We start from the raw sequence: 27,222 nt of genomic DNA, 5'->3' as shown, positions 1-27,222 counted from the left end.
GTACAAATTATAAAAGACTGATGTGTACTTGATTAGGAAACACATTAATTTTCCAAAGATCCTAGTAATACATTATTTTAAAAAACTTCTCAGTGGCAGTGAATGTGTGAAATATTTCCACTGTAAACAATGGCAGTAGAAAGATTTCCCTACACTATTATTCAGCTCATTTGTTGAACACAATCTTTTTTCCTTGCATTTTTGTTTTAATGTAGTTTGGTATGAACAAAGACACATTTCATGCTGGCTCACACAAATGAAAGTGTCATTGATTCCAACGGTGCTGAGCCTCCTACTTGCTGCCAAACAGCAAGAATGTGTCCATCCTCATCTGATTTTCTAGGAATTAAAATTTTCCTATGCAAATCTACATGCCTTTGTAAATCATGTACAAATTTCACCTGCCCCAAATTAATCTATTTTATTCCATCCACCCACTGTGTCTGCAGTGACTTCTTCCTGAGTCCCCTTCAGGCTGGAAGATGGCACGACTTATGTGATTTTTCTGCCTGGTATGTTCTGTGGCACAACTGGGGCTGCTACTCTCACAGATAAAGGCCAGTTGGAAAATCGTGGATCAACCTTGAACATAATGGCCAACATGGGAAAAAGGCCCTTTCCCCAGCTTGGTTAGATCTTTGGTCACAGAGTAATAATCCTGTTTGTGTTCAGGAACCTTCCCCAAAACGGAGAGAAGCAGTCTGGCTTTCCCAAGCCTCAGCACAACCACTTTGGCAAAAAGCAAAAGTTCAGAGTTCAGTTCATGAACATTTCCTGCATATCAAGAAGAAAAGCACCAAGACATGATTGGATTGCAGGTGACCATTTGCAGAACAGGAAACAAAAAAAAACTTTCTTGTAATATATAAGAAAGCCAATTTAATCTTAAAGCTGACAAAACCAGAGGCAATATTTATTATACCAAATTAGGCTACAGGTATCCCTGTCACAGCACACTGACAGAAGTTCTGTATCCCCTTCAGTGACAGAAACATCAAGTTATAATACTAGGTTGTTTTCAGTGGATAATGTTCAGTGTTTTCAGTGGATCAAAAACAACACTGGCATGCATGTGGCAGTCTGCTGCTTCTCCCTTCAAGACCAGGACCTTTGTATTTTATACCCACAGACATGGTCTAGGGAAAAAAGTAACAGCTTGGGACTGTATTACCTTGTCACAGAACCTCCTACAGAGAAGAAAAACATGTCTCGATGTAGAATCAAAGCACTCACACCTCAGGAAAGTTCTTGCAGCCATACTTCCTGGAAGGGAAAATTTCCCAGGATGACAGAGCCAGTCTGAAAACTCCAGAAAAAACTGAAGGATATCATTTTACCAGTAGAGCTATCTGTCAGGCCTTGAAGTGAAAAAAACATGCCTTGTTATAACCAACCCCCAGGTAGATATAAAGAGAGAGCTTTGTTTAAGACTGTTAGTTTGTGGCAGGAGGGAAAATGTGGACAGTGTCTAAGCAGTGATCCCTGAGCCTTCTGGATACAGAGAAGAAAGAAGGTCAGAGTGTGGCTCTGCAGGACAGAAAGGGATCACAGTAAATGTCTCATACACCACTCAGAACAGTGCATTAATCAAGCATTATGCCATAAATTACTCATCAGCGAGCATTATGAAAAGCTGTGCCAGTGTTGGGAATTCCTAATTGTCTGATGGAGCAGAAGTGAGATCAGCACAGCTCTTCTGGGAAGTCCAGCAATAAGAAAGAGCATCTTCTTACAATCTAACTTTCCTTCTTGTAGGCAAAAGGAAAATCTGGGCTAAACAGCCTCTTTTATCAGGTATGAAATATCTCATTGCAACATTAGGATTCCATTAAACTACAACATTGTAGCAGTTTGCACAAATGAAAAGCTGCTCATCTGGGTTCCCTCTTAAAGGCAGGCTCAAACAACATGCTTTGTGAGATTCCTGATAAAAGCTCTGGGGAAAAGGGCTAGAGATGGTAAACAACAATTTTATATGACTAATCCAATATAATCCTATGCTGGGTAAAAAAGCCATCTGGATGGATTCCCACGGAAGTGCACTTTAATAACAGCGCAGCAAGCCTCTGGCTGTCACACTGCGCTTTTTCGCACTTAGGCTAATAATTGCAAAAGATTTCTTCCTTTTTTGTTATTTTATTTTATTTTATTTTATTTTATTTTATTTTATTTTATTTTATTTTATTTTATTTTATTTTATTTTATTTTATTTTATTTTATTTTATTTTAATTTTGTCCCTCTGTTTTTATTACAGCTGTTACACACTTGTCCTCCCATTTTATTCCCTATTAGGAGATCATCCATCAAACCCGTGAAGTGACAAGGATTCACACTGGAAGGCATCTGAGGATTCCACGTTGACGTCCGGGTAGCTACAGCGAGGTCACCCTCTCTCTGCAAGACTACAACCTCTTTTATTGCATCACTGCAGCCCGCAATTACTGTCGGAGTAGAGAATGGCAAGCTGTCTGCTGGGGCAGAATTAAACCAATTCCAGCTGCAGCAGCTTCCCCAGCGAGTGGCCCTGGGTTTTGCTCCGAGCAGACTGCGGTGGGGACCCCTGTGGCACACAGAGCAGCCCAGGCGCAGGTCAGGAAGGGAAGGAGACTGCCACCCCCAGCAGAGCCACACCTAAGGCAATTAGGGCTTCACACCCCAGGAGAGAAGGAAATCCATGCCTAGGCTCCCTTTTCTCCTCTGAGGTCAAGAAAGAACAGGTTTTCCCCTCTACTGAGCATTCATTGTCTCAGGGAAGGAAGTCTGACATCCACACAAATCCGACTGGGGCTCAGAAGGATTGAGGCAGACAAAGCACCCAAGAAACACTTGTATTTCAGGTTCATCAGGATGGGCCCATTCCAAGTGGACGAGATTAAACACGTGGCGTGTGTGTAGGTTACGAAAGGCATGTGAGAGGAACTGGCGAGCATTTGGGGTTATGAAAGATCAGAGGTTATGAAAGACCTTGGCAGTTATGAAAGATGAGCCAAGAGTCTGATCCAGCAAGGCAGAGAGCAGCCTCAACCAGCTCGGAGGTGAATGGATATTCAAAATCAGCCAGCAGCTCACACGAGGAAGTTCACACTGCCTGGGCAGGTCTAGGCTAAGGAAGGTTTGAAGAAAACTTAAGTAATAAATAAGCAGTTATCATAGACTAAGAGAATGATAAAGAGGAATACTACCATTTAAAGGCAGCTGTATTTTGTATTTTTTTGCAAAGTCTTTTGAAAGGTCTTAAAATACTAGCTGCAGTAACTGATTTCCTAAGAAGCATTCTTTGCTGGCCTTCTAGTTCTGTTTTAAATCTACTTGCCACATAGCTGCAGTGAACCTATAAAAAATGAGGGCTCATTCAGATATTTTAACCTCTCAGCTTCAGCCTCTGGTGACCCTATTATCACTATTCTACCACCAGGATGAAGAGAAGGTTGGCAAAACTCTACTGTCCAAATGCTTATTTTCCAGGCATCACTTAAAAAGAGGACATACTCCTATAAGAAAATATTGAGGAGAGCACTTCCCCCTCTTTGCAACAGTACTTCTCTGTGATGTTGCGTGTAACTTCCTGTAGATACTTTCGGTGGGGATACTTGTGCATCCTGCCTACTGCGCTGTAATTCACACTGGCGGCAGACCCGAGGAATACAGGAAGAAACCATCTGCACTACATCAGAATAGGATCTGTTTCAGCAATAGGTATAGACTTTTATTGTTAGTAAATTCAGTAACTAAAACTTTGTAGTTCAAGGAAAAATCCAGAGAACATTTCTATCATGGTCTGAGATGCTTCCTGGAATGCAAAGCCATGATTAGCTGTACGTTTTCCTTTTCACCAAAGTTAAAGCCGTCTATAGTACATCTCAGCAGCCCACAAATCTCACCAGGAAATACATTTACCCTCTGGCCCTGCACAGAAACTCTCTAGGGAAGGTCCTGAAGATACCTCATGCTATGGCGACAATAAAAAGCACAAATTTCTAAAACCTACAGGGAACTCAGATTAATTAAGAATCCAGACTAATTCTGTTCTATACTAGTCCAAATTATACTGCATGTTTGTAGGATAATTGCACTTACGGAAACTTATCTAACCAAGAACAAAGCAGATATGCTAAGTGACTTAAAACAATCAGTCAGCAGAAATATTGACAAACATTCTGTGAGGATTTATTCAACAAAATTTCATCATTTCATACTTTTACGCTTTGTGAAGTAATTAGTTCACCTTCTCAAAGTTTGTTGCCATTTTTTTTCTTATTCAAAACAGGGTCTAAAAATATTTTACTAAGTTTACTGACAGCCTTGCTGTCTTTGTGGTATCCACTGTCAGGGTGCAGCTTCGAAATTTAAAGAACGAAGTTGAGTTCTTGTGCTACAATTCACGAAGTTAAGTCCCTTCCTTTAGAAGGAAGAGGGTCCAAGTGTTTAATTTTAAAAAATGTATTTTTGTGAATTGCCTGTGGCAAGAGTGTCCCTCTTATCCAAAGTCATCCGTGTCCTAGAAAATAAGCAAGAAAAGAAAATAGATCTAGATTTAGGGTCTATTATATTAAGTAGAATACCCAAGTCAATTTAATTTAGCCTAGTCTCTAGGAAATTATTAATTTTGTGCTCAGAGACAGTAAGTGGTTGTGTTATGCAATTTTCTTCATGCAAATGTGTTCGCCACTAAAGCATCTATATTCTAGCCCTGAAAATGAAACTCTCAACCAGAAAGCAGGTGCTGAAAGACAGTAACAAATTTCATACACTCTATGTACCTAATGCCACTTTCAAAAAGCTACTCTGATGGACTCAGTCCCTGGGCTCTCTTTTTCCCCATTCAGTGCCAAGTGTGCATCAGAACAAGTCATTTGGAAAAGCCTCACTGTGACAGATAAAGTGTGTGTTCCCAACACTCACTCGGTGTTTTAAGCACAACAGTCTGGCTGCTCTATTGCATAAGCCTGCATTCATCCCGGGCTGCCCTCCTTCTAAGAGGCGGATCCAGAATCTCTTCCCTGCTCTGCTGGCATAGCCATTTGGCTTATACGGATTCTGGAACAGTGGGTCTGAATTCTCTTCTTCTCATCCTTGACAAATCCAAAATGACACACGAAGACAAGGGAAAAATAGAAAGGGCCGTGTATTTCTTACCACACGCTTGAACTCCCAAGCACTAACAAGCTGCTGTTCAAAACCTGAACTTGCCCTTCGACTCCCGAGGCCGCTTTTCCCACACTTTTCCCCTTTCATTCCCGAGATGGCCGATGCCAGCCGCCAGCTTCTCCCCCAAAGCCCCGGGAACGCCGACAGCCAGGCCGCCGTGCCGCGGGATGGCCCTGGGGACACGGGGACAGCGGAGCCCCCGAGGGGCCGCTCGGCCGGGGAGCGCGGCTGCTCCTCCTCATCCCGGGGGAAACAGGAGTGCCCCAGCCCCAGCCCCAGCCTGGCGGTCCCGGCGCCATGTCAGGAGGGGCGGCCCGGGCACGGCCACGGCGATGGCGGCGCGGCACATCCTGCCCTCCGCATCCTGCCCTCCGCATCCTGCATGCTGCCCTCTGCGTCCCCCTGCGCACCCTGCCCGCTGCCTCCCACCATCCCGGCGCGGCCCCAGCACTGCTCTCCGCCGTACCCCCGCCTCCACCGACCTTCCTCCGCCCCCAGGGCTCACCTAAAGTCATCGCCCAACAGCCAGCCCGCCTTCCCCATTGACCGCGGCGGGCGCTTCTCTCCGCCCCGCTGCGCTGGGCGGGGCGCTGCCGGGGCGCGCAGTGACAGCCCCGGCCGGGCGGTGTGTGCGCCCAGGGCATCCTCCTCGGCGGGCGCTCCTGGGCGCGGAGCCGGGCCCCCCGCGCCCCCCGGGCCAGCTCCGGGCAGCCCGGCCGCCGCGATGAAGCCGTGCGAGGAGGAGGAGGAGGAAGGGCGGGCGGCGGCGGCGGCGGCGGCGGGCGGTGGCGGCGGGGACCCCTGGAAGGAGTGCGCGGAGGTGGCGGTGCAGCTGGCGCGCCGCGCCGGGCAGGTGAGAGAGAGCTGCCCGCTGCCCCCGGGCCGGGCCGGGCTGGGCTGCCCTGGGCTGCCCCGTGGCCGGGGTGCCTTCTCCCGCTGCGGGCTGAGGAAGGGCCGTGCGGGCGCTTGGCTGGTGCGCACAGCCGAGGAGGGCGAGGAGGGGCTCGGCACCCGCACAGCCGGGCCGCCGACGGATGGGATGGCGGCAGCGGGGCCCCATCCCGGGGAGCCCCAGACATTGGGGGGCCCAGCCCTCGGAGGCTCCGTCCCGGGGAACCCCCGATCTTGGGGCCTCATCCCGCGGGGCCGCTTCCCTCGAGGCCCCAGCCCAGGGCAGGGGGGGCCCAGCCCTTGGGGTGCTTCCCTCCGGGGCTGCATCCCCTCGGGGGCCCCTTCCCTGAGAGGCCGCATCCCTTGGGGGTTGCATCCTTCAGGGCCAACATTTGTTTTCCAGCAGCTTGTGCAGAGAAAAACAACCGTGTCAAAGAGGTTTTCTCTTGTTAGAACTGGCAGAGTCTTCAGAGTGGTCGAAATTCACTTGCTGGGGACAAATAGCTGTGTAAGGAAGGTCTGTAGTAGCTTATTTCAGATCTGTGTTTTGACGCAGCAGGTTAGTCATTTCAGGAGACATCCTGACCCCACTCTGTGCAGCAGCAAAACTTCCACCAGGTCTAACAGAGACAAGAAGTGGGATCAGCAGATTTATTGATTGAGAAACTGGGTAAAGCAGAAACCTCAGCAATGTATATTTCTCTCTTGCTTCCATTCTGCTCTATTTTGAAACCCGCTTTGTACCTATACACTGCAATTTAAGAAGCCCCCTTTTCTATCTTGAGTCCAAGATCCTTAACTTTTCCTTAGTGTGTGCTGTTAAACATATTTTCTTCTTAGTAAAAAACAACTACACAGATTAACAGAATGCCAGAGGAGAGGAGACTTGTTTTAATAATGCAGGGACTAAATGGATAATCCAAATCAGGATGACAGGTCATGCTCTCACAGACTCTCAAAACAGGAGTTTCTCCAGCATAGTCATTCTGCCAGCCATTTCACAAGAGACTCATGACTTGCTCAAGCCTCCACACCTTATTTCTCAAAATATCAATTTGTGAAGACAGCTTTAAGCTTCCCCAATCATTTCACTTGCTCAGAAAATCACAGCTGAGCACCTTTTCCTGGAAGAAGTAAACATAAGACTAATCCTTGAATCTGAAATTACTGTTTGCCATTGCTACCTTGCAAATGGCAGGAAATAGCTGATTCCTTGGCAGGCGAAATTTAAACCAGCCAAGGATGTTGTAGGATTTTGGAAGCTGGGGTTTTTTTCCCCCCTAATTTTTTTGTCATGCTAAGGAATCTTTTTTGTTACAAAAGGCACTGGAGATCCTTCTAAAAAAAAGGTGCAGGTATGGCTCTATCTTTTAAGTGCCAATCTGTTCCAGCTATTACCAAAAGAAACTACTGCTAAGAACACAAAGTGCAGTGTAACATACATTTGGTAGGACTGGATTTTTGTTGATAACTGATTGATTTAAAGGGGGGTTTTTAATCACCAAAAGCAGTCAATTACACTAGACAAGTTCATCTTTTTCTTCTGCTTCTCTTCCCACCCCTCAGACATTTCCACCTTCACCTCCATCCCCAGAAATCTGCTCGCATTCTCTGTCTCCCCAGATCCATCTCGGGTCTCCATCCCTGCAGGAAACTTTGCCACTTCAGCCTTTCTTTTAAAGTGCTCCATTTCTCAGGACCGTGGCAGGTTAGGAAGGATTGGAATCTTTAGAAAATGCCTACAGGAGACTTGGCCTGAAGAAAGATGTGCACTTCCAGATTTTGAATTTCTAGGAAAAGTTAATATAGTTTTCTGGTCTTCTTTCCAATAGATACAAAATATATCTTTTTTCCAACATAGAAGCGTCTATACTCTGGAATAGTTTATTCTAAACTTAAAAGGCCAATAAAGAAGTGATGATTGAATATGTGTCAAAAGTGTTATTGCTGGAGTAGCCTCTATTACTGGGTTGAAATCACTGCTTCTCTTGCCTATCCTGTTGTTTAGTTCTTATTACTTTTATAAAATATCACAGGCTCTCATTTAATATATATATGGCTGTTTCATAATGACAATGGTCATGGTTTTGTAACGTCTGTAATTGACCTGCTTTAAAATTCACTCTATAAGGCCACAAATAACTGCACTTTTTCAAACTTCTCTTCTGGATTTTTTTTTCTGTAAGCTGCTTGCTCTGTTCATGAGAGTACACCCATAGGTTTGATATGACTTTTTGCTCAAGAAAAGCAGGCATGACCTGTGCATCTTTGATGCTGTTAAGAGAACTGAGTAATAGCTGCACAGTTCTTTCCGATTGCAGAATTGGAAAATCTTCACCAAAATGAGTAAACTTGCATCCAGGTAAAAATAAGAGTAAGAAACTGACACTAGGACATAGTATGCTGAAGTCCAAACTTTTTTTCTTTTTCTTTTTTTTTTCTTTTCTTTTATTTTCTTTTTTTTTCTTTTCTTTTTTTTTTTTTTTTCCCCAGAGAATAATTTTATGAGGCAAAAAAAAAATTCCATTGGTATTCTTAAAAGCCAAGATTTTTTTCCCTGATGTTTGCTCCCAGGGGAAATTTTTAGGCTATTTTTTTGTAACATGGACAGATGTTTTAGCAAACCAGACTGGAGTTTCCTGAATTATTTGTAGGTATTCATACTTTTTATCTAGATGTTTGATTTTATCAATGAGCAAATATTTCAGGGCAGTATTGCAAGCAAGAAAATCCATCTTGGATCTCCCAGAAGTATATGGTGAGTGCAAGCAGTATGGTGAAATGAAATATCTGACTTGAGCACACTGCTGTAGGTGGCTCTCCTGGCAGGTATTGGGGGAAGAGGCATCTTGGGCCTCTGTCTTCTTCATTCTGCTTTGTTGGAATAAATTTCACAAAGGTACTAAAAAAGGAAGAATCCAGGACTGCATTGAGCCCCAGTGTCTCCATTTCCCCTGCTCCATGGGAATGGAAGGAGGGAGCAGGGACAGTCTGGGTCTTGCTTTGTGATGTGATCTCCATGTAATGATGTAAATGCCCCTCTCTTTGCATAACCCCCCAAGTGCTCCCAAGCAGGGTATTAGGATAAGATCTGCATTAGAGGAGGGGCAGCATGGGCTAAGAGTGTTAAATGGCTCTGCTCTAAATAACCATGCTCCCAAAAATCAGTTGCTTAGAAATTGCTGAAAAATCTATGTAATCTAGGCACAAGCCCTAGTACAGGAATAAAGTCTAGTAAAATACATTTAACAGCCAAATTACAGCATCTTCATTGCCAGTTTCATTGTACAATGGGGATAAGGTACAATCAGCTCTTTCCATTTCATTATCCTGGAGGTCTTTTGGTTTCTGCTTGCCTGCTGCCTGTAACCTAGAGTGAGACTTTTATGGACCCCCATGTCCACCTGGAAAGACCAGGCAATTGCAGCAGGTATCCACAAACATTATTGTAAGGCTTCTGCAAGGAAAGGAGTTGAATGATGCTCTTGAAGTATTCTGAGGTAGCAGGCTATAACACTCCTTTGTAGGCAGCTGACTTCTAGGGATTTTTCAAGATAAAGTGAATTCTACACTGCTATGAGCTGCTTGATCATTTTGCAAAGAATAAAAGTTTTTCATCAATTATGCAGGAAATGTGATCCTTGTATGGGGCTACTCTGGCTTGGATTGCATACCTGTACAAGCTGGAGCAAGTGCATAGAGGTCCCTTTTGTCAAGCCCTTTGTAAGTGGCAGAGAATTGGCAGGATCAGAGCTGTCCGTCCTGTGTGCTGTGTGGGTGAGCCTCCACAGATGTGGTGCCCATTTGTGGCTGGTGACCTCAGCCCAGCATCATGACTTCTCTCCTCCTCTCTTCTTGACATATTGCTTGCACAAGAGGTGGGGAGAAGCAGCTCATTGCAGGGCTGGTAAATGCTAAATGTGTGTCGTGGTTCCTCGGTGTGGGCCTGCAGAGGAGATGGGTGAGAGGGCCATTGGCCACCACTTCATAGTGCAGGCACACCCTTGGCTACTGCCACCTCCAAAGTGGCTGGAGCCTCATGCTGACCACCAGAGAAACAGACCAGGTTAAAGTTAACAATCATTGTAAGCAACTGGGTAAAGGATCAGAAATAAAAAAAATATTAAATTTGAAGCTGGGATGTGCAAAGGGACTCAAACCAGAGATCAAGTGCCAGAGCATGCAATGGAATCAACTGATTGCAGAGCACATCCACAGGAGAGAGGTTTCATCTCCACTTTTTCTTTTTCAGCAAGGCTCAAGTATGATCTCACTGCCCTGCTGAGCAGTGGCAATGATTTAAATGGCTGCAAAAATCTCAATCTACTATGCATTAAAACTGAATAGAAGTCAAGGGCATGGCATTGCTAAGAAAATATTCTCTGTCAAAAGGAGGGCATTCCTCATCTATTTCATTATGTGAACTTTCAAGCAGTAAAGACAATAGGAAAGTAAAGAAGAGCAAATAAAATACAAGGTATCAGCATAGCAGTTTTTTTTATAATACTTAACTGAGGGTGGTTGCAGTGGTTTTGGATTTTGCTTTGGGCTGAAGAGGAGCCCAAGGGCCTTGCTGGAGTTGCACTTTCATGCTTTTGTCGTAAGTCCTTCAAGACAACCACACAGGGCATTGAGAGGAGTAAAAAGACTAAGTGTAGTTAATATTTTGATATACAGTAATGAACTTTAGCAAGACCTAAAACTGAAAAGTACTACCTGCCCTCACAAGCTCACAAAGCAGGAACATTAGTCCAGATATCTTCTATACTAAGGCAATAGTCGGCCATACCCATTACTTGTCAGAACAATTAGCACACACTTGAAATATGGTATTTTATACTATAAAAACCAAGAGCTGAGATGACATTTGGGAGTTTCTGGTTCCCTTTTCCATGCATAATGCAGCAGAACTGTTCTCTTTGGTCATCAAGTATTTCTCAATGGTTTTAAAATACTTTGATCAATGGAAATTTAGTTAAGTGATTAAAATATATAAATCTTAGACGAGACTTGGAATATTGATCTTGTTGCTGCTGAGTTTTAATACCATCATTGTAAGCAATTAAGTGGTGCTTAATTTTTCTTTGTTGTGTTTTTTTTTAATTTCAAATAATTTATCATTTTCACTGATTAAAAAGTAAGCCATCTCCTTTTGCATCCTGTCCCTTTATTTTTCTTTTTAATGAAGAACTGGAAAAAAAAAAAAAAAGAAAATGGGAAAAGTAGGGAAAAGCTTTCATTAAGTGTTTTCCCATATGTGCATTTGTACTTGAGTTTGTAACATTAATACCCTAGAGAATCAGATAAAGACATTTCCAGAAGAGCGTCCGGGTTAAAATAATTGGTTTCGTATTTAGGGAAAGCTTCAATTTTTGTTCTTGTTAAATATATGGCAATTATTTGGGAACCAGAGGGTGGTCAGCATTTAAAGTTCCAAAAACCCACAAAAAACCCCAAAAAAAACTGTGTGTCTTTGTTGGCAAAATGGAAACCAATTATGTTTCCCTTACTGCATATCTTTTAAAGTAAGAGACCAGTGGGGTATTGGCCCTGCAAGTAAAAAAAAAAACAGAAAAAAACAGAAAATAAGAAGAAAGAAAAAGGGCTTTCCTTTGAAAATGCCTGAGCCTTGAGGCTTTTTCTTATCTTGTGTCTACTTTTGGTAATTTTCTAAATCATGATGACTGCCATCATCCTTTTATTCCTTTAGTTGCATCCCTTAATCAGTTTTTTTCTGAACTGTCAAGAGAGATTTTTGCAGAATGATTCAAAATGCCATGTTCCCAAAGAATACTCATTGGCTCAGAAGGATTTTTTGTCAAAAAATTAAAACAGCCTCTGGTAGAATTAGGCCTACAGCTGTTTTTCAGGATTAGCTATATTTTTATCAGTGAAAATATTATTTATATTCAGCACAGGCTGAATGCCCAACAAATCTGATTTAAGAACTTCCCTTTCAGATTATTAGGAAAGCTCTAACAGAGGAAAAACAAGTGTCCACAAAGACATCTGCAGCAGATCTCGTGACAGAAACTGATCATTTTGTGGAAAATTTAATTATTTCTGTTCTGAAAGAGAAGTTTCCCTCCCACAGGTGAGTGCCTACAGAAACTATCAGTGACCTTTTTTTTGTCCTTTATGTGCTGCATGTCTGATTGGCATTTAAAGGGAACTTTAAAAGTCTGTGTATCTTTCTAATGCCTCTGTATCTTTCCTATATATTAACATACTGCTGCTGGACATCTTCATAGGACCCCTATTTTTTTAAAGTACTATTTCCTTATACTTAGTACTTTATATGCTTTATATTTTCTACGTTTCTTGATATATGTATTTAATAGCAATGTTTCCCCTGTAGGGACATCATGGATGAAGGTTTCATGTGGATCTCCATGATGTTCAGAATACTGGTCTGTTGCTTACTGTATAAGTATTATGCTAAGGCTATCTATAGAAATATAGCAGAAATATATGCTAGCAAAGGTCCCACCCTGCAGACCTTTCCTGTTGCCATCACACACATGAGTTTGCCAGATCAGGAGAGGTAAAAGTGTATTTAACGACATTTACCTTGTGTTCTGTAGTGAGAAGATCAGTGAGAAGCAGGGCTGTTTGTCATCATCATCATTATTTGATGCCTACTCATAAGCAGGCTATGAATTACTTCATGGGGTGCAAGCCCAAGGTTTTAAAAGTAGATCAGGTTGTCAATTCCTCTTGAATTATTGTGGCCAACTTGAAAATAGCAACTCAGCTCATGCACAGATTAGAGAGAGGGTTTGTATTAGTTGCCAGGTTTGGTTTGTTGCAGAGGCTGCCATTGATTTCTGCATTTGACTTCAGTAGATAAAATTTACTTTCCTGCAGAGCCAGTGCAAGGCCCGTGTACCCCTTAAAGTGTCTGACTCTCTTCTAACTGTGGGCATTTCTGGTGGGGATGAGCCTTGCATTCTAGCACAGTGCAGAAATGAACAAAGAGGAAAATCTGAAGGGCTCAGCTACTAGTCTGATTGCCAGTGATGCTGCTGGGCAAAACAGCAACACCATAAGAAGGAGCAGAAAGCATATTTTATACTAAATATAGCTTTCTAAATACATGCTGTATGTGATGGCATATTGAAGCAGTACTGTACAGCACAATGTGTGGTTCTTGGCTGCAGTTCTCAAAGGAGTGCCAGGCTTTACAAGCCTATTATTTGTGTAATACTCCTTCTACTATTGCTGGCTGTGCTCTTCTCACATCTCCACTCTTATGTTAGGTTTTTTTTTCCCTTGAACAGTCTGGCAGGGAACATAAAACCTACACATTTCCCATAAAATGCGGATCACCAGACTCACTCAAGTTGCTCAGAATGGGAACAAAAGTTGTAAGGTCAGCATAAGCTTAGGAACTGAAAAATCCCAGATTTTATGAATTCCGTACAGTTAACTTCTGACTTCATAAATAAATTAAGGAACTGCCATTTCTTCAGGACAATTTTATTTTGTTGATAGTGGTTGTTGGGTTTGCTTAGAATTTGTTCAGATAATTAATGCATTTAGATTAAACAATAGATTAAAACTAAATTTAACTAGATAGTTAAAACATGTGCAATGATGAGTCTACAGTAACAGTCAGGGGTTAAATTAAAGTACAATGAAAATATTAGGAGATCACTTATATTGTATTCAGCCTTTCCCCTAATCTGGCTGTTAAAAGTAGCACTGAAGATTTCTGTTATTTCTTTTTCTTCTAAATCATATTGATTATTGATTCTTGATCTGAATCAAAAAGGAACTTTACGTGTTAGAATTAAAAGGGATCTTATTAGGATCTGCCATTTGCACTGAGGTGCTTATGAGTCGTTACATACTGGAAATGTACTCAGAAGTAAAGAGAAATACTAGGAAAATCTCTTCAAAAAGTCATTCTGTCCCACGTTTCTTTTTTCTTCTCTCTTCTTGGTTAAGTGATGTGTATCATCCTCATTCCCACTTTACTCAAGTTTTAATCTTTGCTGACTTTTTAGTACTCTGATGTGCCCCCAGTGAGTCTTTTCAAAAGGATATTTTTTCAGGTAGATCCATGAGTTGTGGGTAGGCACAACCAGACTACCAGGGGCTATTGGTTGCAAAAGGCTATCCCAACATTTACCCTTGCTATTATTACACAAGCTGTCATCTTTTGTGTTCCTTGTGGCCTTTATTCTGTAGACATTAAAATCAGGACACAGGAGTTTAAGAGGGTGACATCCAACTCTAGCTTCTCATCATTCTGTCCTTGGATCCCCATATGGGGATAGGTGAGGGACAGCCCCTGACTGAGTCTCCTGCACTCAACTGGATATCATTCCTGCTGCGGATTAATGTATGTTACAGCTTCCCTGCTGTTCCTGCAGTGAATTCGAGGGTGTTGAATGGCATGAACAGATGTAGTCTAAGGCTTGGCTAAAATTACTAGACTCATTTTCAGTGGGAGTGAACTGAAATCCAGATTTGAACAGAGGTCAGTTGAGCTGGCAGGCTGGTATATTAAATTAACTGTTTTAATGAGGTGGTTACCTCTCCCACTTCTCAAGCTGTTCCTAGAATATACTCCAGTACTTCTCACGGAGTATTTTGCTTAGTTTGAAGGTTTTTACAGGACACAAAGCAAGATATCTTAGGTGACCTTGCAGGACTCTCACATTTCCCAGTATTGTATAGCAGCAAGGTGGGCTTTTGTTAACCCTTAGCCCAGATTTCATAAAATATGCAGCTAATTTGTTCTACATCCATTTTGGAAAAATTGCTCTTGAGCATGAAGATTTTATCAGTGGCACTGCTGTGTCCCAGCTCCAGGTTAGCATTTCTGAGCTCAGGGACTGCAGCATCACACCCCCACTGTGAGGGAAAGGCAAGGGACTGGCTCACAATGCTTGAGGGCAAATCATTTAACACAGAAATATTCCTGTCTTTAATGAAGTTCTCGTTTCACCTTTCTTTGACTGGCAAGACAGCAGCTATAGTTCAAGTTCCAGCTGGGGGAGCTGGCAGAGGGTCGAAGCAGAGGTATAATTTAAGTGGAATATGGATTATCTGAGATGGCATGTTAGGTGCTCCACCTACAAGAAGATGAGCCTCCTCTGCATCCAGTAGCACAGATAAGGCATGGTTGGGTTTGGATGCTGATTACAGGAATTGTGAAAGCAAAAGTCAAGTGATACAGCACCAACAAGACAAAATAATGGAATATTTAGAGCAAGGAGCCTGCAAAGTGTTGTGTTAAACCGAGAATTTCAAATCCTTGTTCAAGTCTTTCTTGTTTCTCAGTTGTGCACTAGCACTTTGTCCTTCAGCTGTTTCCTTTAATGGACATGAAAATAGTAACAAACACTTCCCAGTTCCCTCTTTGTACCAGCTAGGGGTCTATAATGCCATCAAAATAGTCTGTTTCTACTTAGGTTGAGGCAGAGTAGCATTTGGAAAATTCAGGAAGTCTCTTCCTGTGCTGTCTGCAGAACATTTTAAATTCAAGTTTCAAGTGTTATCTGGAATCATTAGGTACAGGTTGAAGACACAAAATAAAATAGCTGCTACTTTAGTCCCAGGCAAGGAGTCTTTTGCAAAAGACATTTTCTCTTTATTTTATCCTTTTTTTTCCTCTTTGTGTCTTTGAGAGAAGCTTTTTTGTCTTCAAGCATTTGCAGAAACTCTGAATACCACTGCCAGCTGTTCAAATGTGAAACCACCAGCAAGAATCAGTACTAGCAGTTGAATTCCACTCCTGCTGTACATATAGAATTCTATGAAAATCTGTGAGACTAGCACCTGCACATCTCTTACAGAAAGAGACCTTGGGCAGTTTATGGGAAAGCAGGGATAATTAAGGTTGACAGGAAATGTGCCAGAACTGGATGTTTGTTTCCCAGGGGAAAAGAAGAAGAAAACTACTAAAAGAAACTGGGACAGAACAACAGAACAGAAGATGATCTCAGATTTCATTTTGTGCCTTGTGCATCCAAACAACAAACAAACAAAAAATAATTTGTTGATTTTTTTCTGGGTCATGGGAAAAAGAAAGTCCAGCTTTGTAAACCTTTTAATTTCCTGAGTCACATTACTGTAAAAAGTACAAATAGGAACAAGATTGTGGATTTTCTAAGAGTGTATTATTTCCTTCTGACTGAATTTGACTGCAGAAGAGAAGCAGGTGCAGTTTGCAGTTTATATTACTTATTGCAAGCGACAGACCTAACCCATGAAATTATCTTCTGCATAAAATAATCTTCTCCTTGGGTTCCAGGGATGCCAGTTCAGATCCATTTCTGCATTCATTTTCTTGGCTTCCTTAATGGTATACTGGAGAGGTGTACATAAATAGAGGGGTTTTTTGCCATGTAAAATAGTATGCTGTAGATTTGAGAACTCTCCCTCAAAGTCTCTATGAAAGTTACCAATTCCTAAATTGAAAAAGCAGTATGTGTGTTGACATTTATACAAGAATGTTTTATGGAGAGAGAAATTCTCTCTTAAAAGCCAGAATGATGGGGCTGTACTTTCCAAGTCACCTATAATGTTCTGGGATACTTGTTTTACCCTTGCACCAAATGCAGGTTTATTGCAGAAGAATCCACTGCTGCAGGTTCAAAATGTGTCCTCACCGACAGTCCGACCTGGATTATTGACCCTGTTGATGGAACGTGCAACTTTGTGCACAGGTAAATGGCCAGCAGCCTGGGAAACACACCAAAACCCAAAATGTAGTTTCTCACAGGTCCTCCCTTCCTTCTCAAGGTGCGTTTCCCTGGTGGGTTTGTTCCTTTGACTCACACATGGGAGTCATCCCTTTATCTCTGGGTGCCTGGCATGCGAGGTACCTGGCATTTGTGCAGCTCTGAGGGCAAGCTGGAAATTCTGCCGGCTGCCTTGTGGCTCACAGCCCTCAGCACATCCCTTGGCATATCCCTTGGCACATCCCTTGGCTCAGCCTTCAGCTCAACCCTTGGCTCAGCCTTTGGCACATCCCTTGGCTCACAGCCCTTGGCACAGCCCTTGGCTCAGCCCTTGGCACAGCCCTTGGCTCAGCCCTTGGCTCACTCACAGCCAGCACACGTTACTGGGCAGGGATGGAGCAGTGCAGGGAGAACAAGGCTGTGCTGTGAGGGTGCCTGGCCCAGCCCTCATGCGGGTTCCATACATTCCTTCTCCCCTTTGGGCACAGGCACTTCCTGGGAAGTGCAGCCAGTGCTTGTGTGCAGAGCAGCACTGAGAACTGAGCTGTACAGATACTGGTGTTAGAGTCCTATGGTAGCTCTGCAAAACCAAATCTAGGGGTCATTGCTGAAAAAAGGAAGACTTTTCATTATCCATTCCAGTGTTAGGAGTTGTAAACTAGTGACTATTCATTATATTTCTGCTTAGAAACCCTGCCTTATAGCTAACGGCTTAAAATAACTATGACTTTTATAAAGCAAAAAAAAAGAAGAAAAAATTTCCTGGACTTTCGGTGCAATTACACAGAATTCCAAGGGATGTCATGTGGTGATGTTTCATGCCATTAAGTGAAATTTCCTCTTTCTAGCAGTATTTTCTGGACTTTCAAAGTCCTTTTTGAAATGGGTTTTAAAGAAATTAATTTATTTCTTTGTTTAAAATGTAATAAATATACGGTAGTCAAAAGGATCAAGTTAAATACATGATCATCACTTTGAAAAAGCAGAGCATAGAGGAACTGGTTTCTTTTTGTGTTGGTGTCAGCAGCAAGGTGTCTCCATGCTACTTAATTGCTATCTCAGATGCATAACTTGAACAAAATGTGCTCTTAGAAGCAATGACTTGTTATAACAGTAGTGGTTTTATACTGGATAATTCAATTACACTAAAGCAAAACCAGCCCCAAAATATACTGCACGTTCAGTATGAAAATTGTGATGTCTTCATGAGTTTATTTCTTGTCTTCTCCAGTATTAACTTACATATTAAAAGGAATTCACAAAGTTAAAGAGGCTGACAAAGAGAAATAGTATAATGTCAAGTGAATTTTGACAAGTAAACTCACAGAGCTCCATGAGGGGTTTTGTTACCCAAGGGGGTTGCATAAGGGGTAAGTTGAGAGATTTTTCATCAGTATTACTTCATTTCTTCTTTTTCACAGATTTCCAACAGTGGCAGTGAGCATTGGATTTGCAGTTAACAAAGAGGTAGGAAATATACTCTTTAAGATGGGCACCTGAGAGTTGGCGAGAAGTCTCAAAACCATGTGCGAGCTTGAAATAAAATTAAAAAAAAAAAAGATCAGTCATTACTCAGGTTTTGCTATGCTTTTTAAATGCATCTGATCATACTCTACTCATCTAAAATAATAGTCCTGCAAAACTTACTTATGCAACCTGACAATTATATGAGAATTTTATGAATTATTATAAGTATTATGGTATTTATTTGGAGAAAAAAGAACTATTGGTATAAGCAAGGTTTAGTTAGGAAAAAACCATAATAAGTTCAATTTAGTGCTGCCTCTTCATAATTTAAACACATATCCCAGTATTCCTGTGTTATTATTACTGCCTTTCCTGCTAGCAGTATCTGTGAAAGCTAACTCCTGCTATGAGTTAATGTAGAACTATTTTTATGAAGAGTGCAAAATTATGGGCCTAGTTCATTCAATCTGCATTTGTATAGTAAAATAGTTATATTTGCTACATGAGAGCATGATTATGGTGAGGGTGGGAAGGTACCTGGCCTTCCCATGTGCCATTTTGATTTTCCTAGCTATACTCGTTTGTGCTAGTGCCTTTTCTCCAGATGTCGCTGATTTACAATTTGATGTATATCTGTGAAATAACTAGTTACTCAAATTGCCAATGAATGTGCCTCTTTCAGCCTAATTCCACAATCTTAAATATATGTATAGCTTTAAGCAAAGTCTGTGCAGTAACAACCAAGTTTTCAGATGTGTTAGTACTTCTTACTGATTTAAACAGAATAATGTTGTATACTTGTCTGGTTGGACTTTTCAAACATGGAAACTGCAGAGAAACACTTCCATGCTTTTCTGAAATTTATTCATTGCCAAAGGTCCTTTTGAACACTACATTTTATTACCAGACAGCTTTCTCTTAACATTTATGTTTTCTAGAACACCATCATGATTTTGATGCTGCATATTTTGGGTTATGTAAACTAAACAAAGCTGAAACAAAAGTAAAGAATGATGTTAAATCTCCCTCAGTTAAACAAATAGGACAAGCAGAAAAAAGAGTAAACTAAAAAGGAGCCAAAGTACACACAGGGGAACTGGCCTGATTATAAGCCTTGAAGAAATTCCTGCAGATGTCTTTAGGGAGAGAGTCTATTAATAGTGTGTTCCTCAAAAAAAAAAAAACCCTTGATTTAGATGGGACCTCAGGGTAGGGAGCCAGAAGAGTCTATTCCCTTTGAATTGTCTCTGATGACCACTGAGTGCAGCAGGAAAATATATGAAGTCTAGAACGTCTGAGATGTTTTCTTGACCTTGTGGCCAACTTCTGACACCTCGGGCAAGCCACTTAATTTTTGTGTACCCCTAAATTAAATAATGTTAATATTACTGGTCTAGGGGCAATTTTCAGGGCTGCCCCTTGAGGTTTGTAAAGTCCTTTAAAGTCTTTTGGTGGAGCCTATTAGAGTAATAGAAATTTTAAATACCAAGGGTCTAATTCTGACCCTCTTTTCATTGGTAAACAGAATCTCCCACAAAAATTCCAGTGTTGCACATTCTTAAGCTTTCATTGAGGGTATTTCTGTCCAAACTCCTTCTCTCAGAGTCCTGTGACTTCAAGAGATACTCACAAAAGGATTTTGCAGAGAAAGATTTGAGCATACTGCTTTGACTGAAAAGGCAGGCAGATTCAATGCACCACAGAAGCTGAGGTGCCTACAAAAGCATTCACTGTTAATAAAGAGTATGCCCTGACTCCTGAGTTTGGATGCCTGACTGATCCTGGGGCTGCAAATCTTTGTGGTCCAGCTGAGATCAGTGGGGTTGCTTAAAGGAGTAACTGCTTCCCAGTGAAAGCAAACCAGTCAGAGTCTTGCCTCAAAGTCTTGCATATTTTCAGTAAAAACGTTTCAACTGCATTTGGAAACAGTTCAGTGATTAATCCATTCTAATGTGAACAGAAGCAAACTGTGAGTAAGAATTTAGAGGATCAGGAACACATTGCATTAACTTCTCTTTATAAACTGAATTTTATGTGACCTATATCTCAATATCACAGTAACAGTAAAATTATTCCAGTTTTTTAGCATCAGTGTAATCTTTATTATGTGTACCAATTAAAATATTGCTGATCTTTTTGCCATTAGTAGTTGTTTATATTTATGATGAGTAATTTGAGTTGCATTCATTTCTTTCCTTTTCAAAATCTTAAAGCTTGAATTTGGTGTAATTTACCACTGCACTGAAGAACGATTATACACTGGTAGAAGAGGTCAAGGGGCATTTTGTAATGACAAAAGGCTTCAGGTATCAAAAGAGACAGGTTGGTCTAGATTTTGTTAGAACTCTAAAAGGAATATATTAATTTTGTTTCAGAGTTGTTGCAAATCATCATTAGGATAATGAACGTCATTATCCTGATGGAAAGTATTTCACCTGCATGATAATTTTGTTGTTTTGTGTTTGTTTTTTTCTGAAAAATCACTTTCCTCCTTTTCTTTTTAAAATATACATCTGAATATGAACTATTTAAATAATCCTAAATAATTTTGCTTCACAGCTGTTGTTTAAAATGAGGAAGAACGTGTAGATTCACCAATTTCATTCCAGCTGAGCACTGGCATAACTTTTTATAAGCAAGATGCAATGGGAATGGTGAATCCAATTCAGAGTACTGTTGTGGCTGCCATTCACTTCTTTTCCAGTGGACTTGTATGTCACAGAGTGTCTGATGTCTGTAGGCAAATGTGCTAACAGTGAATTAAAGGGTGCATGCTTCACTAGGGGTCCTTTAGCAGCTTGCTCTGGCGTGTGAGGTATGTGTCGATGTACAAACAGCCAGCAACACTTTGCCAACGCTGGAATGGAATTCTTTCATCAGTAAACCAAGTCATAGATTTGTCTGTTTACCTATTGATTATAGGAAACAAGAATTTGATATTATTTAGAGAAGTTTTCTTTTAGTTAATCAAAATGCAGAGGAGAGCATAGCAGTCAGTTGTAAGTAGAAGCAGATATATGTCAGAAACGTGCACCACTGTACACACAAAGTGGTAAAAATTTCACCCCAAAGAGATATTTAATGAGCACAAAACACAGTAAATTCAAGCAATTTAACATACAGATTTCTTTAGTGCCTGAAGCAGACCCTGCATCAAAATTTCACCTGAAATTTGGGAAGTTTGGCTGTTCATCTAAGTTAATAGTGAGCTGGGGTCTGCATACTTGGAGAGACAGATTGTAAAGTCATTGTAAATCTTAAATTCCTAAGATTTTAATCACTGATTATAGATCACATTTTTGTCAGTGCTCAAGTATCTCGTATTCCAAGAAAGCCCAGAATGGCAGAGACTACTAGGAATACCTAGGGGTGCTCCCAGTTGGGCTGCATGAACCACTGTGGAAATGGCCTCACATGCTTTTGCAGTTAGAGAGTTCTCGTTTCCAGCTGAGCAATGAACAATTTTGGCACACATCACTTCTGTCTTCCTTTCTCTAGGCATCCAGTCTATGTGGGTGTCTAGAACATAGCAAGGGAAGCAGACCTTCCGCCCTCCCAAATGCTTTGAAATTTTCTTTTGTTTTGAGATACATTGTTTTGTGGTGGGAAATTTTCACCAGTGAAGCTGGATCTGCTTTAATCTCACTTCTACTGATAAGTGTCTTAAATCACAGTTGCTCTCTGTAAGGGCTGTGGCTTCAGTGAAATAAATTTACCCTGGAAGAGAGATTTGTGTTTACCTGCCACTGGAACTGAAGTGGCCATGATGTGTTTGAGATCTCAGCTGTCATGTCACATGCTGCCATTTGTTTTCAGGAAATGTGATTGTTGTATGATGTTGATCTACACTTATACATTCACTGTTCAGACTTAATAATCTGAAATCAGGCAAACACCGTTCTTTGTCAAAACCCAATTTTGTAGAGGTTTGGTATGGGAGTCCATGCAATTATGATACACTTAAATGAAGGATCCATTTTCTCTGTTATCTTGATACTTTCTTCTCATGCTTAGATTCATGTCAGATCTTACATGTGCTAATACTGTAAATGTATTTTCTTTTTTTAATTTCTGTGGTTAACAGAATTGATCTTTTACTCATAAATTTATCCATATCACTGTTAAATCTTTCCTACCAAGTCTACCTTTTTTTTTTGGCCTATATCAGAATGAGGAATAGTCATTAAATTTTATCTCATATCTTGAATTCCTGAAATCTCATAATGTCTTGTGATCAATCAGCTCCTTTTTCTAAGCAGAGACCTCCCTCTTAGTTGCCTTAGTCTGTTCATCCAATTTCCAGCTGTAGCCTTGAGAAAAATTGAAAAGATCTGTCTATGAAATATTTTAATAACTCAAAAGAATAACTGTCTCAGTCACAACCTAACTATGTCTGGCGTGGTGTGAATGCTTGGTGCATTTCAGCAATGAGATGCACATTGAATGTCCTCTGATTATAAATTGGGTCTGTTATGCAAAATACTCTGAGGCAGATTGCTTTCACCATCCAGAATTCTTAGTAGTGGCTAAATAACAAATACCCTACAGCATGCCTGGATCGATGTTTTTCTGTTTTAACGCACTAATTTTAAAAGTAGCAGTTGTATCCATGTTCCTACAGTGAATATTTGTGACACCCTGTAACTTTTAATGTATTTACATGCTTGTTACTCACCAGCCATTTTACCACACTGCTTGAATCCATGAGGTTCATCTGCAATACTAAATTCTTTGGTGGCCTGTTTAATTAAATGGTGCCTCACTCCAGCCTAATTTGCTTTAGAAAACCTCCTTGCTCCTTGTGCAGAGAGCTTTCAGCTTGTGCGTGTTGCTGTAAGAACCAGGTAGAGATTGCCTACCTGAATGAATGCCTCACCTTTGGCCCAGGGTAGGAGGTGACACCTGGCACTGAGCACAGCCCAGTCAGTGAGTTCTCAACCACTAAACCTTTGAGTTTTGTCATCCCTTTAACGCCTCTGAGTTCAGCTGGCACTACAGGAGCAGGGACACTTGGCATTTGATCAACCATCTCCACCTACATTGGCATACGCTTGTTGTAGCCTGGCAGTATTCACATCTCACATGAGGACTGCTTCAACACCTTTCAAGTCACTGTGAGTCTCTCCTTTGACTGTTCACAAGGCTGGTATCTCCATCTGCTCTAGGAGAGCATTGCCTTTGCTGAACACAAGACAAATAGAACATTCACAGATTATTATGATTAAAAAGACTGCTTTAATTTGTCATAAGAAGGGTTTTGGAATTTTTTTCCAGTCACAAGGTGTCCTGAGTCTTTGAAATGCCAGAATGAGCTATTGCTAGGTGACTGGTGATTTAGGGAGGAACTTTTCTTTCCTCTTACTGGGTTCCCAAATGTTTATAATTGGTTAACAGATTACATTAAAATTCCCTATTCATGAACCATCCTGTTTTCAAATATGAATAGATTAACATTATTAGCAGTTACTAGATTACTGGTTTATTTTTAGTTGACTGCTAGTATTAGTGAATTTACAAGAAGGTGACTGGTCAATGAAATAATGTATGGAAAGAGCAGGAATGTCAGAATGCATTCTTGGTTTTAATCCTCTTGTTTTGTTTCTTTTTCTAAGTGTGTTTAGAACAGACCATTTGATAGGAGAAACCTAGTCTTGCTTGAATTTCTATGCAAAGTTGTCACTTTATGAAAAGGTTTGGGATAGAAAAAGGGACATGAAAATTATTTTTGTGTGAAAAGTCCGTTAGTGTTTAATTTAAAAACAAATTTATGGAACCTACCTGGAAGCTGTTGAATTAATGGAAACATCTCTCTACCATTGCAGATATCTCGAAGGCCTTAATTTTAACAGAAATTGGTCCAAAACGTGACCCTGCAACTTTGAAATTGTTCCTTGGTAACATTGAGAGATTGCTCAAGGCCCAAGCACATGGGTAAGGTGTTTTACAGCATATGTCTCACATTTGTGACCAAAAAGCAATTTTAAAAAGTAATAAAAAAAAAAAAAAAAGACTGGAACAAGGTTGAAGACAAAAGCATTTTCTTCTTTGTGTTGCTGTGGGGTGCAGGGTCCGTGTCATTGGGAGCTCGACGCTGGCCCTGTGCCATTTGGCGTCCGGCGCTGCCGATGCCTATTACCAGTTTGGGTTGCACTGCTGGGACCTGGCAGCAGCCACTGTCATCATCAGAGAGGCAGGTGGCACTGTGATAGACACTTCAGGTGAGCAAAATGCCCTTGCTTTTCCTCTGACTTCGGGGGGTCTGAGTGAGTGACTGCCTCGGGGCAGCTTGTGTCACCCCAGTCCAGCGCCGCCCCTGTGGCTCTGCCTCATTTCTAGCAATATCCTGTAGAAAGGTCTGTACCCTCCACTAGGCTCGGGCTGGTTATTCAGAACACACTGATGTAATTCCAGCATGAGGTTTCATCACATCAAAGGTCTTCTGAGTCAAACTGTATTTCCATGACTTTGAGTAATTCCCTTAAATCCTCATATTTACAGTAAGGAACCAGCCCAGGAGACTGGCAGGTACACTCAGATGTTTCCAATTAGCTTTCAAAGGAGACATCTTCCCAGGAAAGGAGGACTCTGAGGTACCAGTTTGGACATGTATGACTAGAAACTACTCAGTAGTAAAGGGCAGCACAGTTTCCAGATTTTTACTTAATTAATTTAGTTGGTATGTATCTCAAAATAATAGTTAATTGGTGACCAGTACCTGGATATTATGGAAAGATCTGGTGGATTAAGAAGGGTATGCTGAATGAACTAGTTTCTGTCCCATCAATAGAAGAGAGGAATATTGCATTTATTGTTGGCTACTGAACAAATCTAGGCATTCACTGCTCCTCTTGCATACTTTGGCTCTGTATCTAGAATTTTATAAAATATTTTTTTGCTGTGGATTTCCATGTAGGAGTTGTTGAATTAGATTGTCCTTCCCACCCCAAAAGGAGCGTATGAAGTTGTTTCTGTGTTTGTGACCCTATCTAATTACAGCATGGCTTATATTTAAGACACTTCTCGTTAATCCTCTTGTCCTCAGGGGGACCTCTGGATCTTATGTCCTGCCGAGTGATTGCTGCAGGCACGAGAGAGATGGCCATGTTCATAGCTCAGGAAATACAAACTATTCACTACCGACGGGACGACGAGAATTAAATGCTCACTGTGCGGAGTTTGCGCTCCTGAACCGTGTAACATTTGCAAGATGGGTGTCTTGAAAGGGTACGTGATTTCAGCAGGATGATTTCTGTGGAGATTTTCTGTGTCAAATATTTTTTATAAATTTATTACCACGTGGGAAGGCATAGGGAGATTTTTAGACCTCTAAGAATCATGTTTCCTTTTTAATATGTATCTCTTCCAGCAGTATCTTTTTTATAAGATAGAATATTTTACTTGTAGCAAATTAGTCACAGAAATTAGGTTGTAATTTCATATCTGTGGGGCTGATATTTAGTCTTTTGTAACACGCAGCTAAAAAATGGAACTTTATTTTTACAGATGCAGATCTCAGGTAAATGAGCTTTAGAACTGTAGTAAAGGAGGAGTAGTTGAGATGTGTGCCTATAATAATACCCTTGTTCCATGATACTTAAGAATGCAATAAAAATGGCATTGTTGTTTCCTAACGACGTCATAGCTCTGTATCCATATATGTACATGTCTATGTGTCTGTGTGTGTGTGTATATGTGTATATATACATCTCTATGTGTCATGCATGTATACACACACGTCCCTAGGGGTGTATGTGTATATATATGGATATCCTGGATGTTTACAGCAACTTAGAGAATGCATAGAGAAAAGAAAGCTAATATTGGAAGTGTTTTCAGGTAATGTTTCTTTTTAGGTTACATAGGTGATTCCAGTCGGGGCTATCCAAATGGCAAATAGCAGAGCTGACCATGGAAATTGTTGGTTTTACAAACTACCTAGCTGGTTTTCATCCCTCTGCATGAGCATAGATCATAGTGCCCTGTAGGCCTCTGTAAGATACTCAAACCTGCAAGCAATTACTACCATAGAGTAGTTATAGTTAAAACCAGGAATATTGAACTCAAGCTGAGTTATTCACAGTATTAACTATGACACACAGCAGTAGGAGGCCAGCAGAATAGAGCACAGTGTCAAAGAGCTGCTGATTTTAGAGAAACGTCGAGCAGAACAGCAGGATTTGGCCCCTTACAGGCAAGTTATTAAAAATATGCACATAAGATATGCTTGCAAAAAGTTGTAAATCACATGCCCTTCTTGCACAACGTTGTCATCACACTTTCTGATCAGAAAAGCCTGTAAAATCAATTACATAGATTTCCTAAATACAAATTTGTGCTCTATCCCTGTATCTAGCCCATAATTTCTATTTAGATTGTGTTTTAAATACTGAGCACAGGGAAAACACAAATGTGTCAAGAAAACCAGTTCATATGAAATCACATCTATTTTTTTGTCAAAAATTTAATTACAAGATTAAAAGGTATCTCTTTTTTGCAAGAGAGCAAATTGAATAAAGGAATGAGCCAAACGAGTTGGTTAAAAATCTAACTTTTTTTGTACACTGCATGTGTAGACTTTTAAAACATGTTCAGATATCAGCTTAGAAGTTACAGACTAAACAATATTTTTTAAAAATAACCTTGTGTGTGTTTCTTGCAATGAAAAACGTTTTTCACTATATAACATGAAGTTCTGTGTGATTTCTTGATTTTTTTTTCATGAGAAATACAAAATTTTGACTGTGTGAGAAATATCTAAACCCAACTAAGCATTTAAGAGCTGATGGTTCTTAGCAGAAAGTCAACAATTTCTGTCACAGTGACCAACATTGTGTCACTGCTCCCTTTTATCCCTTCCATCTCTTTATACCCCTGTTTGGAAAAGGAGATTGTAAGCCCTCTGGGGCAGGGACTACAGTAGTTTGGCTCTGGGTTTTCACAGCGCTAATAGGATGAGATTCTGGTCCACAACTAGGCACTGAGGTGCTATAATAATACAAATAATAAATGCTAATAGGCTCA

General features: G+C 40.9%; 2 protein-coding genes across 2 annotated transcripts in view; one reads left to right on the top strand and one right to left on the bottom strand.

Annotated features, from left to right (window-relative positions):
• MPPE1 (metallophosphoesterase 1) overlaps window positions 1-5,725 on the bottom strand; it is a 29,723-nt gene extending 23,998 nt beyond the window's left edge. The window contains exon 1 of the mRNA XM_088173002.1: window positions 5,655-5,725. The gene's annotated coding sequence lies outside the window, so the exon portion shown is untranslated. The remainder of the gene's footprint in view (window positions 1-5,654) is intronic.
• A 34-nt stretch (window positions 5,726-5,759) lies between these two features.
• On the top strand, window positions 5,760-27,222 carry IMPA2 (inositol monophosphatase 2). The gene is made up of 8 exons (XM_014870930.2): window positions 5,760-6,002; window positions 12,001-12,134; window positions 16,615-16,719; window positions 18,156-18,201; window positions 20,415-20,523; window positions 24,024-24,132; window positions 24,268-24,419; window positions 25,244-27,222. The coding sequence occupies exons 1-8, from the start codon at window positions 5,874-5,876 to the stop codon at window positions 25,357-25,359; spliced, it is 900 nt and encodes a 299-aa protein (XP_014726416.2). The 5' UTR covers window positions 5,760-5,873; the 3' UTR covers window positions 25,360-27,222.

The sequence above is a fragment of the Sturnus vulgaris genome, chromosome 1 (assembly GCF_052056855.1).
Source record: "Sturnus vulgaris isolate bStuVul1 chromosome 1, bStuVul1.hap1, whole genome shotgun sequence".
NCBI classification, from domain to species: domain Eukaryota; kingdom Metazoa; phylum Chordata; class Aves; order Passeriformes; family Sturnidae; genus Sturnus; species Sturnus vulgaris.
This window is presented reverse-complemented; position numbering and strand designations above follow the sequence as displayed.